A 15,636-nucleotide genomic window follows, 5' to 3' on the forward strand; every position below is an offset into this window, starting at 1 on the left:
TAAGAAAATTAAAATAATTAAAGATAATATGCTTCTATTTAGTCAGTTACAAAGCTAGAACTCAGAATTGGTCATGAAACTTGCTTGTGTTAATTGCTTTTGCAGGACCCAACAGCTGAGTCCCAAAAATCATCAGGTTTTATGCATCTGAAACTTAGATGATTCAACCATCATCTCACCAAGATTTTCAAAATTGTTTTGAAAGATTCATCATCAAGTTTTTGCATTTTTTGAATAATTAATGATTAGACTATCATTTCAACATACTTAACATAAATGCTTGAAGAGATTCACCAGATGCAAGAATTTTATTATGAAAGAATATAACAAACTATATATCGTCATCAAGGAGTGAAATACCTTCAAAATGTTTATCCTTTCCCCCAGTGCAAAAACAGCAGATCTATTCTTCAAAGGTTCTCGTCCTCTTGAAAAAAGGCTAGTGCTCCTGGTCTCTACTCCAATCAAATCACTTGAGGTTGCGATATCCAGTTGTAATTTCTCCAATGCTTGTATGTAAGCACGGAAATGCGCACTTAGAACCTGGTATTAAAATCATTTTATGTCAATAATGGTAAAAGATCAAATTAATCAACTACAATATATATGAGATGACATCAATCTGATCCATTGCCAACAAAAGAAGTCCACATTTGAAAAGGAGAGTAGATTCTTACTGTTCGAAACTCAACAAATAACTCCTTCTGAAACTAATGAAAAATATATGACTATTAAATTCAAGGTAGGATATGCTGCCACGCATTTGTATCTCCTCCACAGCCCACCATTTTAACAATAAAGCACTTTTGTTTTTCACAAATCATTACCTTTCTAAAACTCCCACATATTTATAAAATAACTAGCCCTACTTGAATGAGCACTTACCTCATTTCAAGAGATGAAAAGAGTAAAAGAAAACTTGGATACAAATAATTCTCATCATCTCATGTTATCACTTTCTACTACACACTAAGAAAAAACTCAAAACACTAAGGCCCATGCATACATGAGTTTCTTATTTTTTACATGTGAATTAAGGAGATGTTATTATAAAACAAAGCATGCACTGTGTCACTTGGACATTTAAGAAATTATCCATGAGTGACAGCATAAACAAGTAACAATTTAAGAAGAAAATAAGGAAACTAAACGCACGGCTGAAGAGAATCAAAACCCTAGCTCTTGGCTCTGATCTGGCATCATGAAAATACGTATCTAAAATAAATCAAATACATTACTCCAAGAATCCTATTTTAGTTAAATATGATCATAATAGTGTTGAAGTTTATTTTCTTTATGTTTAGCACAGATGGAAGGGTACTTTAGCCTTTTCCCTTCCATTTAACTTATGAGTGATATGTACTTTCTTAAAGTTGATATGAATAATACCAAAGAGAAAATTCATGATATTGGTATGGTCGCACTTTCCCAACCTCACGACTTATCTCTCTCCTACCTTCTCTCTTCTTCAATTTTTTCCTTCTCTTCTCATCTCCAATTCTCTTCTTATATTTGCGTCATAACAGGTAGAATATACAATGATCAACTTACCCATAACTGGTGTATGAATAACCATCCACATCTAATGTACCTATACAATGGTAAGATAATGCAATGATATTATAGTATTATATATTCCCTATTAGTGTCCACAACACAACAAGGACTGGTCCACCATGCAATTGTTTGGCCCACAACATGTGTTGTTTAAGGCTTTAAGCATGTACCATGCACGAAACCAGGACAAACGGAGCTTCTTGCAATACTTTATATACTCATAATTTCATTCATAGACTAAAGTAATTTTAATTCAAATTTAAAATGAATAATTTCCAAAATCTTAAAAGTCCAAAACTTGAAAAATACCACTCACCAAATTAGAAGTACTTTTTTATTATGATTTAAAAAAACATTTAATAGCCAAGAAAATATCAATAACTTTCTCAAAATTGATCATGCCATGCAGCCCCCAAGTAATAAAGAATCCTAAATAATTTGGATTTTGCTAGAAAATAAGGCCAATATTTCCAAAATGAAATAAGAGGACCTAAATGAATTCAATGTGTTTCATCGATGCTTGAGAACATAATAGGTTACAATTATTAGTTTTTCTAAGCAAGTAGGACCTCAAACTGTTTGTGCATTGAATCAAAGCAGCAATTTATTGGGGAAGTTTGAATGCAGGATAAACTGTCCTAGATAAAACCTATTCTAGGATACGAATTATCCACCATTTGTCACACAACTATGCAGGATAAGATCTATCCAAAGCAGCACTGTATCCTCAAAAAGAAAGAGAAGTGCAATGCAATCTAGGATAGGGTCTCATCTAGGACTACCTATTCGGCAATCCAACACACCCATTATTCATAATCACTCCCTAGACACAAATACCTAAGGTACGGCTGTGGATGAATGACTTCAGCAGTGACGGTTGAGACTGCATTTGTAACGTGAAACTCAGTTAGAGGCACCTTATGTAGTTCCCACAATGTCATGTCACAGTCATGTATCTCTGTGATGGACAAAGTCACAATCGTATTTGATCTAGACAATTCTAAGCAACAAATGTGCCGCTTGGCTCAGAAAAGCTCAACTCATGTAGACAGATAATGAAAATTTAACTATGATATCATAACGAACGAATCTTAATAACATGACATTGGTCAATAGCTATGGCCCATTTCTTTCGGTTTCTCAAGTTCTTAATCTCTCTACCAATCTTGAACCCTACATCTCATGGCATAGGGAACTTATTCCCTCTAACCACCAGAGCATGTTGGATATTGGGAAACGACATTCGAATTGGACTAATTATTTTTGGATGGGTAACCATACACTTGAAGATAGAGAAATGCTAGCAGTCCCAGCCCTGCTGTCCACATTGGGTGTCCTCAAATCATTTTATGGCAGCCATACCTAAATGTTGAGAAACATCCAAGCACATGGAAAACACAAGAGAAAAAGGGCCAAACAAAACATACAAAATTCTCTGTCAAAGCAAAAAATGACACTACCCATAGCACCCACACAACCAATGAAGTACATTTCAAGGCCATGGAAGTGATAGCTTCTGGTCTTACAGTCCCGGAACAAGTTTTTCCAATCTTACAGCTAATAACATGGCTTGGAATGCCTACTTAATAATTAGAGATGGGCCTTGTCTTTTTTAGTGCTGAATCATGCTTGCCTTTAATTTTATTTTTTTAATTAATTAAAAAATCCCATATTAAAAGTGGAATGCTTATTGTAGCAACCTAAGTGCATTATAGCCATCACCTAGTCTACGTTATCATGTCCAGATGAAATATACAGATAACACTATCAAACAAACAGTTGCTCAGATCATGGTTTAAAATTTCGGTTTCGGTAACCGTTTCGGACCCCACCGAAAACCGAAATTTCGGCGAAATCCGAAATCAGTCCGAAATTTGGTAATTTGGTTCCAAATTCCGGACCCAAATTTCGAAATTTTGGACCGAAATTCTGAAATTTTGTAACACTTATTTTCTTTTTAATAAATAATCCATTAAATCGAAATTTCGGACCGAAAATGGCGAAAAAATGAATTTCGGAAAATTTCGGTTTCGGTCCCTACCGAAATTTCGGATTTCGGCTGAAATTTAAAACCTTGGCTCAGATCTACAGTGTACAGTTGAAGGATTAGCACATAAAGATACAAGACTTATCAGAAATTTGCATCCATATTTTGCAACATCGCCTTGATGGACAACCATTAACCAATTGAAGAAGAGTATAAGACAAAAGTATCTCATGTATTTCCTTTCGTCAATTATTCTTTGTATAGGGCATACTTCTCTTTCACCTGATTATCTGTTTCTCTATATGTAGGGGTACCTGCGTGCTAGTATACATGCATGCACATATATACACCCTGTGACTTACGAGTTTGTTAAAACGCAGTCACATTTCAATTTGCCATTAACATATCCAATGATACAAAGAAAAACAGAGAAGCATTCTGAAAATAAGTCATGTTGTTGACCAATATGAATATAAACATGGCTAGCAAAAGTAAGCGCCGTGCTAATGAAGCTTCAACTAATCTGGCATGAAGCCACTAGGAATCTCATAATAAAAAAAGTAGCTCAGTTAAACAAGTGATGCATCAATGGAAAATTCAATCAACCAATTTGAATGTATAAAGCCACTAGGGAAAAAATCGATCGGATTTTTATTAAACTCATCCACTAGTTAAATACTAGCATTGTTTTGAGAATAGAAGAGATTGATAATATATATAAAAGTAAGAATATAATAAAACCACCTACAGTCTTAGCAATTGCAATAGTGCCATGCATTATACTTTCTAGTTTCTAGACAAGCAAAAGCACATTCTTTTTTCCTTTTTTGAGAAATGGCAAGGGTTATATTAGAAGGAAGGGGGGAACCTGAATGACCGATATGGTCAAAATACATCCAAAGCAAGAATACAAAAGCCCCAGAAAAGAGAGGCACAAACAAAAACCAAAAAAAGCACTTCTATTTAATATACAAGAAGGCAATATTCCTGAGAAAATTGGTTTTTTCTAGAGCTAAATCTAGTGTTACCTTGTTCATTGTGTCAATGTATGCTGCACGAACCTCGAGATAAACCTCCTTACCATGTTCTTTAAGAAAGAAAACAGCATACCTGCAATTTCAAGTTAACATGAATCATAATTAAGTAATATAAATGTAAAATAGACAAAGATCCTCAAAGCTGTGCCTTTTATTTTCTTCTGTAATGATCCTCAAAACTTTCTTAACTACTAGAACTAGCCACAACAATCATAGAACATAAACATGTTTCTAATTTACCTATTGAGATTACAGAGTTTCCATTCTGGTTAATGCGGGCAAGTATGTTCATTTTCAACCCTTTTTTTGGGCAGGTAAGCTGGGATTGAACCTCCGACCACCCTATTGAAGAACAAAGCCTTGACAATTGAGCTAGAGGCCCAATCACTGGTCATTTTCACCCTTCTAGAGGTCTCAGACAATGTGATCCCCTCTCCCCTTTCTTGTGGTAATACTGGTGACAACTTTAGCACTTCACGCGTGAATGATAAAAGCAAGCAAACGAAAACTGAGAAATGAGAGATCGAGTCCACGACTTGTCAGATTGCCATTATATCCGTCAGTATAGTTGGTGGATTACATTGCCATATAGATCTTCATCAAACTAGCCTTATGATATTTACACGAAAGCAACGACTCCAGCTAGACATGACCTATTGGTTTGCAAATTGATGATTTATGACCCAGTGCATCAATTTGAGTGTTAGTGTGGAACATAGGATACTTATTGTACATTAGACTTACATATTTCTTAAATGCAAGTGTTTAAGAAAATGAGCTTTCTTTTATACCCTCAACTCAACTCAACAAAGCCTTTGTCTCAAACTAGTTGTGGTTGGCTAAATGAATCCTTGAGAAAAAAATTCATGAAGAAGATAAAAGTAGTCTACCGGGCTCTAATCCTGGTTCTAGTTGGGTTCTTCTACGTGGATCATTTTCTTCCATTCTATCCTATCTAAGGTCATGTTCTCTGTTATGTTCCTAGCTATCAAGTCTTTCCTCACTGTTTCTACCCAAGTTGTTTTCGGTCTACCCCTACCTCTTTTTACTCCATCAATTTGGCACGAGTCGCCTCTTCTCACCGGAGCATCCAAAGGCCTACGTTGGATATGTCCAAACCATCTTAAGCGGTGCTCTCTCATCTTCTCCTCAATTGGTGCCACCCCCACCTTTTTACGAATGTCTTCATTTTTAAATCTATCTAACCTAGTGTGGCCGCACATCCATCTAAGCATTCGCATCTCTGCTACACTCATCTTATGCACATGCTGCTTCTTGGTGGCCCAACATTCTGAGCTGGCTAGCCTCACAGCTGTCTTATAAAACTTTCCCTTCAACTTGGTAGGGATTTTACGGTCGCACAAAACTCCGGAGGCAAGCTTCCACTTCAACCAACCTGCTCTTATTCTATGGTTAACATCCTCTTCAATCTCTCCTTCCTTATGTAGAATTGAACCAAGATAGCGAAAGATATCCAGGTACCTCCTATCTAGTCATATTTACTACGTCCTCGTCCCGCCTCCTTACATTATTAAAGTTGCATTCCATATATTTTGTCTTAGTCCTACTCAGTCTAAAACCTTTAGATTCCAAAGTAGTTCTCCATAACTCTAATTTAGCATTTACTCCTTCTTTGGTTTCATCGATTAATACTATGTCATCTGCAAATAACATACACCATGGCACCTCATCCTGGATACCCTCCGTAAGCTCATCCATAACTAGCGTAAAAAGATAAGGGCTTAGAGCTGATCCTTGGTGCAGTCCTATTGTAATTAGAAACTCACTAGACGTGCCATCCGTGGTTCTGACACTAGTTACTGCTCCATCGTACATATCCTTAATCACACCAACATATTTATACCCTCAAATAGGCTAAAATCTATGTTAAGCCAGGAATTCGACTTGAAGTGCCCAAGTGCTGCTGAGAGGATCCTTGTGATGGAAATTAGATGAGACAGGAAAAAAAGGAGTGCTTTGGCTTTCACAAGCCAAGTACATCGCATGTTCAACACTTGTTCTGAAGCATAGCAAAAACCCAAGAAGGAAAAGCCATGTTTAACCACCTCTATCCACTCCTCATCATCCATTTGAATCTTATTTCCCTGCACCAGAAAAAAAATGTAAACAAGAGAGAAAAAGAAACCCTCCCATATTATATATTATCTCCAGTTCATTTTCAAATCAAAAACATAAACCATATAAAAGAAGTAGACTAGGAAAACAAAAGAAAAAGGAGATCAAATAGAGCATCTGAAATGCGACTGCAAATTCGACCCCCTTCTATTCTTCTTCTGCTTCTTCTCTTTCTCTTCTAAAAGCTCGAGTTTTCATCTCTGCCGCAGAATCATCACGAAGAAGTAGACGAAGTAGAGAAGGGAACAATCGATGATGGCGGTGTTGTACTTCTAAAAGGGCTTGGGCTTGAACAATGATGAGAGCCTAAATCATGATCAGAGCCTGCCTCCCTGCCGTGGAGAGAGGAAGCTGTAACTTTGTGTCCCCCTCCTAACACCCGAAACCCATTTCAAGCCTGCAAGAAAAGGGAGAGAGGAGAGGGGGGAGAAGGGAGAAGGGAGAAGAGAGACGAACGCACAAAAATCCCGAACCCAAAAATCCACCCAAAATATAGGAGCGGCTTACACACAAGAGAGGAAAGAAGAGACTAGAGAGTTGTGATTTTTGAGTCCCAATAAAGTGGAATCCAGAGCGATTTTCGCCTTTTCCGTAGCTAGAAGACGGAAAGGCAACTACAGAAATTACATTTATACGTAACCTTCAGAGGAATCCACGTCGAATGTTTCCTTCTCATAAGTTATTCAACAAAATGACCAGATTTTTGCCAAACCATGACAAATGGCCTGTTTTCCATTTCCTTTTCCCCTGACGTAACACAACTGAATGGAGCATATAGGAATGCCAGCTTTCATGAGTCAGGTCCTTTTTTCTCCACCTCGGCATATCAACATCTTTCCTTCACTCGTTAAGGAGAGATAGTGTAGAATATAGGAGTGGTGTTCCCCTTCTTATTATTGAAAACCATGTTTCTAATGAGTTGGTGGGACAACACTCATTGAAAGAGTAGCAAATGCCAATGCGGGGGTAGACTTATATTCGCAGCAATCAAGAAGAGTTGTACTGCTTATGAGCTCTTTTGACCGCCAATAAATCATTTCCTTGGATTCTCCTCTCCTCTAATTTGTTCGATCCTGATCTACATATTGCCTTGTGACGGTAAACGTCCATGTTTAGTTAGCCTTGTAAGTTTTTCTTTTCTTTTCTTTTTTTTTTCTTTTTTTTGAGCTTATAGGCAATTTATTTCTTATCAAATTATGTCGCTTTGATATGATATCAACCTTTTCTTTCTATCATATCTTTTATCGACGTTCCTATTAATGCTATAAACGTTGTTGCTGACCCCAAATGGAAGGAAGCACTTTGAAATCGACCTTTTCTTTCTATCATAACTTTTATCGACGCTCGTGTTAGTGCTATAGATGTTATTGCTGACCCCCAAATGGAAAAAAGCAAAGAATGACTACATGAAGCCCTCTGAAGATAAAGAAAAATGGATTGGTAGAGTTACTCTAAGTAAGCGGGAGGGTCCAAGTGGATACACGTTAAAATACAAAGCAAATGGCTACCAGAGGCTTACGCAAAGGGTTCAAGCAGACTTACAAAGTTGGCTTCCAGAGGCTTTTGCTCTGGTTTCCAAGTTGAATTATGTTAGCCTAGTACTGCTATTTTGGCATGGCCTCTCCATCAATACAACATTAAAAAGCAAAGCAAGCAGGAAGGTGCAAGTGGATACATGCTAAAGCACAAAGCAAATCGCACTGTTGACATATATGAGGTTTGGCTTATGGCGTAAGGATTCAAGCAGACTTACAAGGTGGGCTACTGGACGTCTCTAGTTTCCAAGTTGAATTATGTTAGAGTACATGAGCCTGTTACTACTATTTTGGCCATGCATCTCCATCAACACAACATCAAGAATGTTTTTCTTAACGGGGACCTTCATGAGCAAGTCTATATGACTCCTCCAAGGTTTTAGCATAAAGGTGACCAACAAGTATGCCATCCTAAAAAGGCTATCACTGGATATGTGGTGCGAGGTTCTTTTGCAAGCTAAATATTGCCACAAAAGAAATATTGTAAATAATACATTGCATGAAAGGAAAAATTATAGCTACCAAAGTATGCAAGATTATTCACTTTTTTACTATAACTAGCCATGGCTTTAAAATAGCACTTGAACTAAGGATTATGTTTTTTGAATAGTTAAGACTGGTTGTTCATATCATTTAACAGCTAGAAAAACATTGTATTTTGAAGTTGAACTATAAAAAATCAACATCATATAGTGAGTCCCTTAAAATTCAGCAAATCCTAGGGGTCTATTTGGTTGCACAAGTTCTGGGATTTACTAGGTGTTTTGAGTCTTGACTGGTTTTGGGGTGCCACATCATCTATTAATGGTGCTCGGTTGCATGTTTAAATTCAAACTACTAGGACACTACGCGTCTTGTCTTCCCTTTGTCTCTTCCTTGTCTGCCCGTGTGACATCTTAGAAGACAAAAAGGTATATATGTAAGGAATGAGACACTGCCCACATATTTCGTAATGACACTCCGCGCAAGGAAACTTCTACAGTTAACAACCAATCAGTATTCAGTACTTACCACTACTCTAAGAGGAGACTACTTCACTACTATTACACCCATTGACTACTAAATTCTAATTCACCACTAGTCAACGAGGTAACTACGTGCAACCAAAGTTTACATGGTTGGTCAAACTGAGCAACTTGCCTTTTTTTTTTTAATGAATGCAACTGGCCAAGTTTTGAGTTTTTTTTTTTTTTTTTTTTTTTTGAAAATTAAATCATCGCCCTTGTTTTTAAAGAAGGAAAATAAACCAAGTTTTGAGTTTTAATGCACTAAAACATTAAAATCAATCATTAAAAACATCGAGCAACTTCTCTATTATCCTAGGATAAAAATTTAAAACAATTATCAAAATACCAATCAACACTTGCAACAAACCCACATGGATCCTAAGATTGACTCGTGAAGAACTTGAAGATAGCAATAAAGATAGTGTCAAAATGAGAACTCTTTTTCTGGTTCATAACCTCATAAAATAAAAGTAGTTTCAACATTTTGTATAATATTCCTTTTTCTATTTCAATAACTTATTTGTTTGCGTAGCCGATAATGATATATAAACGAAAATAATAAAATGAATGCAATCTAATCAACATGACAAACAATCTACCTTCATGCAAAGAAGCACTAGTCTTCACAGAAGAAATCTAAAAGCACAATCAGGAAGGATTTAACTTTGCTGATGGACAAAAAACATATTACTTTCTTTGATCCATAACTCATTCAGAATATATAATATTGAATTAGTGTTCATAAAGAGAAAGAATTTGACAATATGCTAACAGAAAGAACTCACTTGTATTTTAGAAGAACACTTTGCTGTAGAATCTGAATATTTGTTTTGGGCTTTCTCAATGCATAAAGCTTCTGAACAATGAACTCAAATACCTGCATATTGGGAGGGGGGGGGGGGATGGTAAGTCAAGCATTTCAAGGGGATGAAATATGCATGTCACTAGTTAAGGAATACCAGTTCAACTCTGTTTTATATATTGACAACCTTTGAGACTTGATTTCAGAAAAAAAAAAAAAAAAAAACCTTCGAGACTCCTTTTTGCCTTAGTCTTTCCAACTCAGGCTGAACATCTTTTAGAGCTTTTGATGTTTTCACCATAGGATCAACTTCAACAAATTTCAGCTTCTTACTCAGTAACTCAAGTGTCCTCATAAATTCATCATTCACCTACATAGGAAAGACAGTTTATTGTTCTTGTAAATTGCATATACAAGAAATACCAAGATAAGGCAGATCTAAAGTAGTAAAGCTAAGACAATAAAGTGCAAACATCGAGAATGTTGGGAATGAATCCATAACAATTAGGAGTTCTAAATACAGATGCAAGTGTCAAAGTATGAGGTAGCTCTGGCATAGTAATAGAAGACGCCATCTCGAAACAATGCCATGAAAATATCCATTTCTTTTTGTACCACCTGTTTATTAATATTACTATAATCATGTGGGTGCACACTGGATTCCATCTATGATGTTGTCTCTAGCTTTGGACTTCTACAATTGCCCACTTCATAATGTATATCCCATTTAATATGTGCTACATACTCCCCTTCTTTTTTTAATGATGAAATACTTTATTAAAAGAGAAGAGAAGGGGAGCATCGGCTGAGATGGCCAAAGGCAGCATCCAAAAGCAAACGGAAACACCGCAGAAAAAACAGCAAAACACTTATCACCTCAAGGGGGTAATGATAAAAAATTGTACAAGAATCCCTCTCCACCTTACTACCAAGGTTTTAAATTTCAGTTTCGGTGATGGTTTCGGTGGAAATTTCGGCCTAAATCATGTAAAATTACGATAATAATTTCAGTATTTTTAAAATTTCCACAGAAATTTTAGAAATTTCGGTGGAAATTTTGTAAAGGGTAAAAACAAAATTTCGGAAAAATTCCGCCGAAGAAATCTTGTAGAATTCTGGTTTCTAGTGAATTTCGTTTCGGCCGAAATTTAAAACCCTGCTGACTACAATCCAATGAGTTTGCGCCTTCATTGGCCAAGTGAAACACATGCTGAAATGCCCTCCTAGCAAGGAGAAAGCTACCAGCGCCTATCAGCGAGAACTAGGCTTGACTTGGTTAATAGTGCCCGCCCATTCCCTCGCCTGCCTGCCGGCCCATTTTGAAGAATTCATGGGCCGGCATTCTAGGCGGACGGGAACAGTAGAAGAAGTGCCTTGACCTGTCACAGTCATTACTTTGACTCCTTTTAAGCAATTGTGAAGTCCAAGAGGGATTGAGCCTCTAGAATCTAGATCAATTGTCTAAGGATTTGTTCTTCCATCTAGCGGCAGCTTACCTGCAAAAAAATTATGAACTCTACGGAATTTTTTCGATTCCAATGCAACTGCTCCTTTTGGAGCTGATGTAACAAACTACGTGAGCCTCCCAGTGAAGCCAACAAAAATCCTATCCAAATGCAAAAAATAGGATGCAGTTTCATTATGGTGGTATACCAGCCGCCTGTTCTAGAACTTCCGGTTCCAATCGAAGTATATAGATCCGTAAATGAATTTGTATGTATAACCACTTCATTCGTCCTCGTCGTTTCTTGAATGGGAAAAAATGTATTTTTTTGTGGGAAAAAGCTCAACCAGAAATTGTGATGTTCACGAGAAGTAGAGGCTAGCGAGATCAAACATCGAAAGGAACTGACAGGAAACAAACCATCGGAGCTCCAAATCCACACATTCTTGTCCTATCTCGCCTATTGATGAAACACAAGCTTCAATCTCCCCATGAAATCCACCACCGTGCCAATCTCCTGATCAAAGAAATTGTGGCAAAAGCTAACTTTTGACTCCATCTTTCCCTCCAGACACAGCCCTCATGGTCTGATACTACTCTAAAGTGACCAGGGAAACCCCCCTTCAGATCACACTTACCACACCACAGATCATGCCTGAACTGAATGCCAAAGCAAGTATGAACTTTGAATCAAGGAATTAATAAGATGAGTAAGTTGTGAACGCATAACCAAGAAACCCCATATATCAAGGAATTATAATGGCATTACATTTATAAGATGAGTAAGTTGAAAGTAAAAGAAATTGCATGATTATCAACTTTTAAAACACATGAAATAACTATGTTTAGAATAAAGTTTACTGATCCAGACATGCATGAAAGTGCATGTCAATGGGTGTTTGATTTTCTAGATATGAATTTGTGCGTATTCTAGCTTTTTCTGAAGTTACATCTTAAATTTTCATAGTTTCCATGGACTTCCATAAACTTTCATGATTCTTACAGTATTTCCAAGGACATCCATATACTTCCATAAAGAAGTTCCACTTCTGTGGGGACCAAAGTCCCTGCTAAAAATGACATTTGAAACCATGTTCTTTGCTGCTCTGGATATCTCTTGACCCTCTTGAATAAACTACATTCAAGTTCTCATTGAAAGCAACCTCCTATTCTCTGTGACGCTCCCTTATAGTTGCATCCCTACGGACAAAGTTGCACGCTCGATGAACTCTTCCACCCATGGAGGGGAGCATGATAGAGCTCTCCTTTGACCTCCCTCTTCGCGGGACTCGGCATATTTCATCCGGCTTGATGATCATGCTGTCGGCCAACTCCACGGTCTTCTGATCGCCTAGAACCACAATCATCAAACCCACCATAGTTGCCATGTTCGTCAATGTGCTTCCTATTATCGCTCAACTTCTTCCCATTATCTAGCCGCCATGTTTTCTGTCGTGTTGACCCTTACATAACTGAAGATTAATTATTGAACTTAATTTGATTTATTTAAATTATATATGTGACATTTTCACTACATGACTATATGATTAAATAATTACTGTCAGACATTCATGTAATGCATTTAGTACCAATTAAAGAAAAGAGATAGACATAACAATTGAGCAACACTTTGGATCAGTTTGAGCTTTCAATAGTATATAAAAAGAAAAAAGAAAAAATCCATGACCCATTTGGGGAATAAACACTATCCAAAATGAGCGGGGGCAAATAATAGAGTGGTTGGGCTTTTCTCAAGGAGTACAAAATTGATTGCAAGCTTCAAAATTCTGTTTTCTATAATGGTTGACTAAGAAAATAATTTGTAATCATATGGAAGTTTCCAACCACTAGAGAACCTATAGTGCGTGTGCGTGTGCGTGTGCGTGTGTGTGTTTTGATCAATTATATGAATGTTTCCATGGACTTCCATTGGATTCCACAGTGACGGAAACAAACCAATCATGGACTTCCACAGACCACAGTTAATAAAACCTCTAAATATATATTGAATGGTTAATAAAACCTCTATATTGAATAGCAGATTTCGAGAATAAACAGCTCGGCATATAATATCACATCCACAGTGATAGTTTGACAAAAAATTGTAAATTGGTTACACGTAGGTCACCCCTCCCATCCTTTATTTGACATGAGCGACACTGAAATCATTTGTCACTCACATCTTCATGTTTCGAAAGCACACGAACACCAGAAGAAACTTGAAGAAGATGCAGATATGAGATGACCATCAACTGCAATGATGTCACACAATGTTTGCGGACAAGAACAAATGAAAACTACCTCTCCGTCAACGATTATGTCAACCATCCTTGGAGGAACAATAATGTCTTCAACAAATTTTGCCAATTTCAACTCTGCCCCCTGTAGATCAAAAGATTTCAATTACATAAGCAATACAAACCAAAATAAAAAAGAGAAATAGAAGTACAGCAAAAGCTGGTATTTATAAAAAAAATCAAGCATTTAGTTCTAGGGTGTGCGTTCTTTCTTTTCTGCCTATAATCCCCACTCAATGCATGCAGACGGTTTGCAGCATGTTCAAATACAACATAGAACAACTTATCATACAAAGACAACATAGAAACAATATAAATAGAAGCATTTTGAGTTCAGTATGCATCAAGGTAGCGGAAGGAAACCGAAACATTTGGGCGTTCTGTGTTGGTTAAGGGATGCAGAGGGTGTTTGGTACCAATCCCCGTGGGAATTGAACATGAGACCTTATACAAGTTTCATGCTCCCATACCACAAACACAACGGTGTGGGATTGGTAACTGTGTTGGTTAAGGGATAAAGCTCAGAATTCTCAATCGAAGGCCAATGTTGTTACTACGTCCAATCAAGGTTATAAATTTTCGTTTCGGTCGTCATGGAAATGGAAACGTTTCGGTTTTGGCTGAAAATTTAGGTGGAAATCCAGAAAAATCACGGAAACGTATGAAAACATATGCAAATGATAAATGTTAAGATGAAACTTTAGAAATTGAACATCACATAAGCAAAACAACGATCTATAATAGTTAAACAACAACGAATACCTAATGGCATGCGTTGTCACGCATGTCTGATAATTCAATGCATAACATATTTCACATGTAATTCATATAACTATGTATAAATACAGCACATTTCACATGCAATTCATATAAATATAATTATTGAACACACTGATATGGTATGCACTAATACACTTAAAGTTTTGGTTTCAATATGCATTTCGGCTGTGATGGAAATGAAAACACTTTGATCTTTTCGTGTCGGTTTTCGTGAAAATTTAAAACCATGTGTCCAACACTCCTCTGTTTGTTAGTGCCGGACAAACACTCGGTTGCCTTAGTCATCAAATCGGATGTAGCATCTCCTGCATGGAATGAGATGGGAATGCCTTTGTTGCTTCCTTTCTCAACTTGAAGGTGCCTCAGCCTCCATTTCCTTCACTCATTCAGGTACACAAGCCCGTGTTCATCATGTCTTTCTTTCTTCCTCTTTTGGCCCATCATGTGTCATTGACTCAAGAGACTCTAATCACATGTAAGAGTATGCCTAATTTTTCCTACACACTTCTTGTGCTCTGGGAGAGATAAAGTAAAAATTCCATATGTATCACTCTCCTCCATGGCAGGAAAGGATGACATCAAAATCAGCAATCACTTACCTCTCTTTTTTGGCTTGCATGTTCCTCAGTTGTCTGCCAATTTATTATAAGTTAAAAGCAGTTCAAAAAATTTGAATTACCATGAGAATTTTGTTCCTGATTGTTATGTCTTTTAGGACTTGGTGATAGGGAGGATAATTGGCAGTGGTCGTGAAGCTAGAGTCATTTACATTCTGGACTCTCCACCACTATGGTCTTCACCTCTTCAGTCTCATAGTCATGTTCTTAGTGATTATACAGTGCGAATAAGGCTATGGCACACCAGTTTGTGCCATATGTCATTTTAGTCTTTACAAGTTTTGTTTCCTGAGATATTCACTTATGTTAGTGTATTTTTGTCAATCGTCTAAACAATGTGGAGCATTTTTTCACCAAGTCATAAAAGAATCTCTTTTTCCTTTCATATTGTGCATCCCAATGTGGGGGATTCTTCCCCAGCTGCGGTTATGGGTCGC

At 37.0% G+C, this 15,636-nt stretch overlaps 1 protein-coding gene across 1 annotated transcript in view; it reads right to left on the minus strand.

Annotated features, from left to right (window-relative positions):
- The window catches only part of LOC143879674 (vacuolar protein sorting-associated protein 52 A-like), a 40,221-nt gene that overhangs the window by 8,131 nt on the left and 16,454 nt on the right, over positions 1–15,636 (minus strand). Inside the window, exons 9-13 of the mRNA XM_077382169.1 lie at positions 13,807–13,887; positions 10,288–10,431; positions 10,045–10,136; positions 4,573–4,654; positions 361–543 (exon numbers count right to left, since the gene is read on the minus strand). Of these exons, the coding sequence (XP_077238284.1) occupies positions 361–543; positions 4,573–4,654; positions 10,045–10,136; positions 10,288–10,431; positions 13,807–13,887 (582 nt within the window). The remainder of the gene's footprint in view (positions 1–360; positions 544–4,572; positions 4,655–10,044; positions 10,137–10,287; positions 10,432–13,806; positions 13,888–15,636) is intronic.

This window comes from Tasmannia lanceolata, unplaced genomic scaffold, assembly GCF_043159265.1.
Source record: "Tasmannia lanceolata isolate RefF3 unplaced genomic scaffold, GAP_Taslan_0.1 ptg000006l, whole genome shotgun sequence".
Lineage (NCBI taxonomy): Eukaryota > Viridiplantae > Streptophyta > Magnoliopsida > Canellales > Winteraceae > Tasmannia > Tasmannia lanceolata.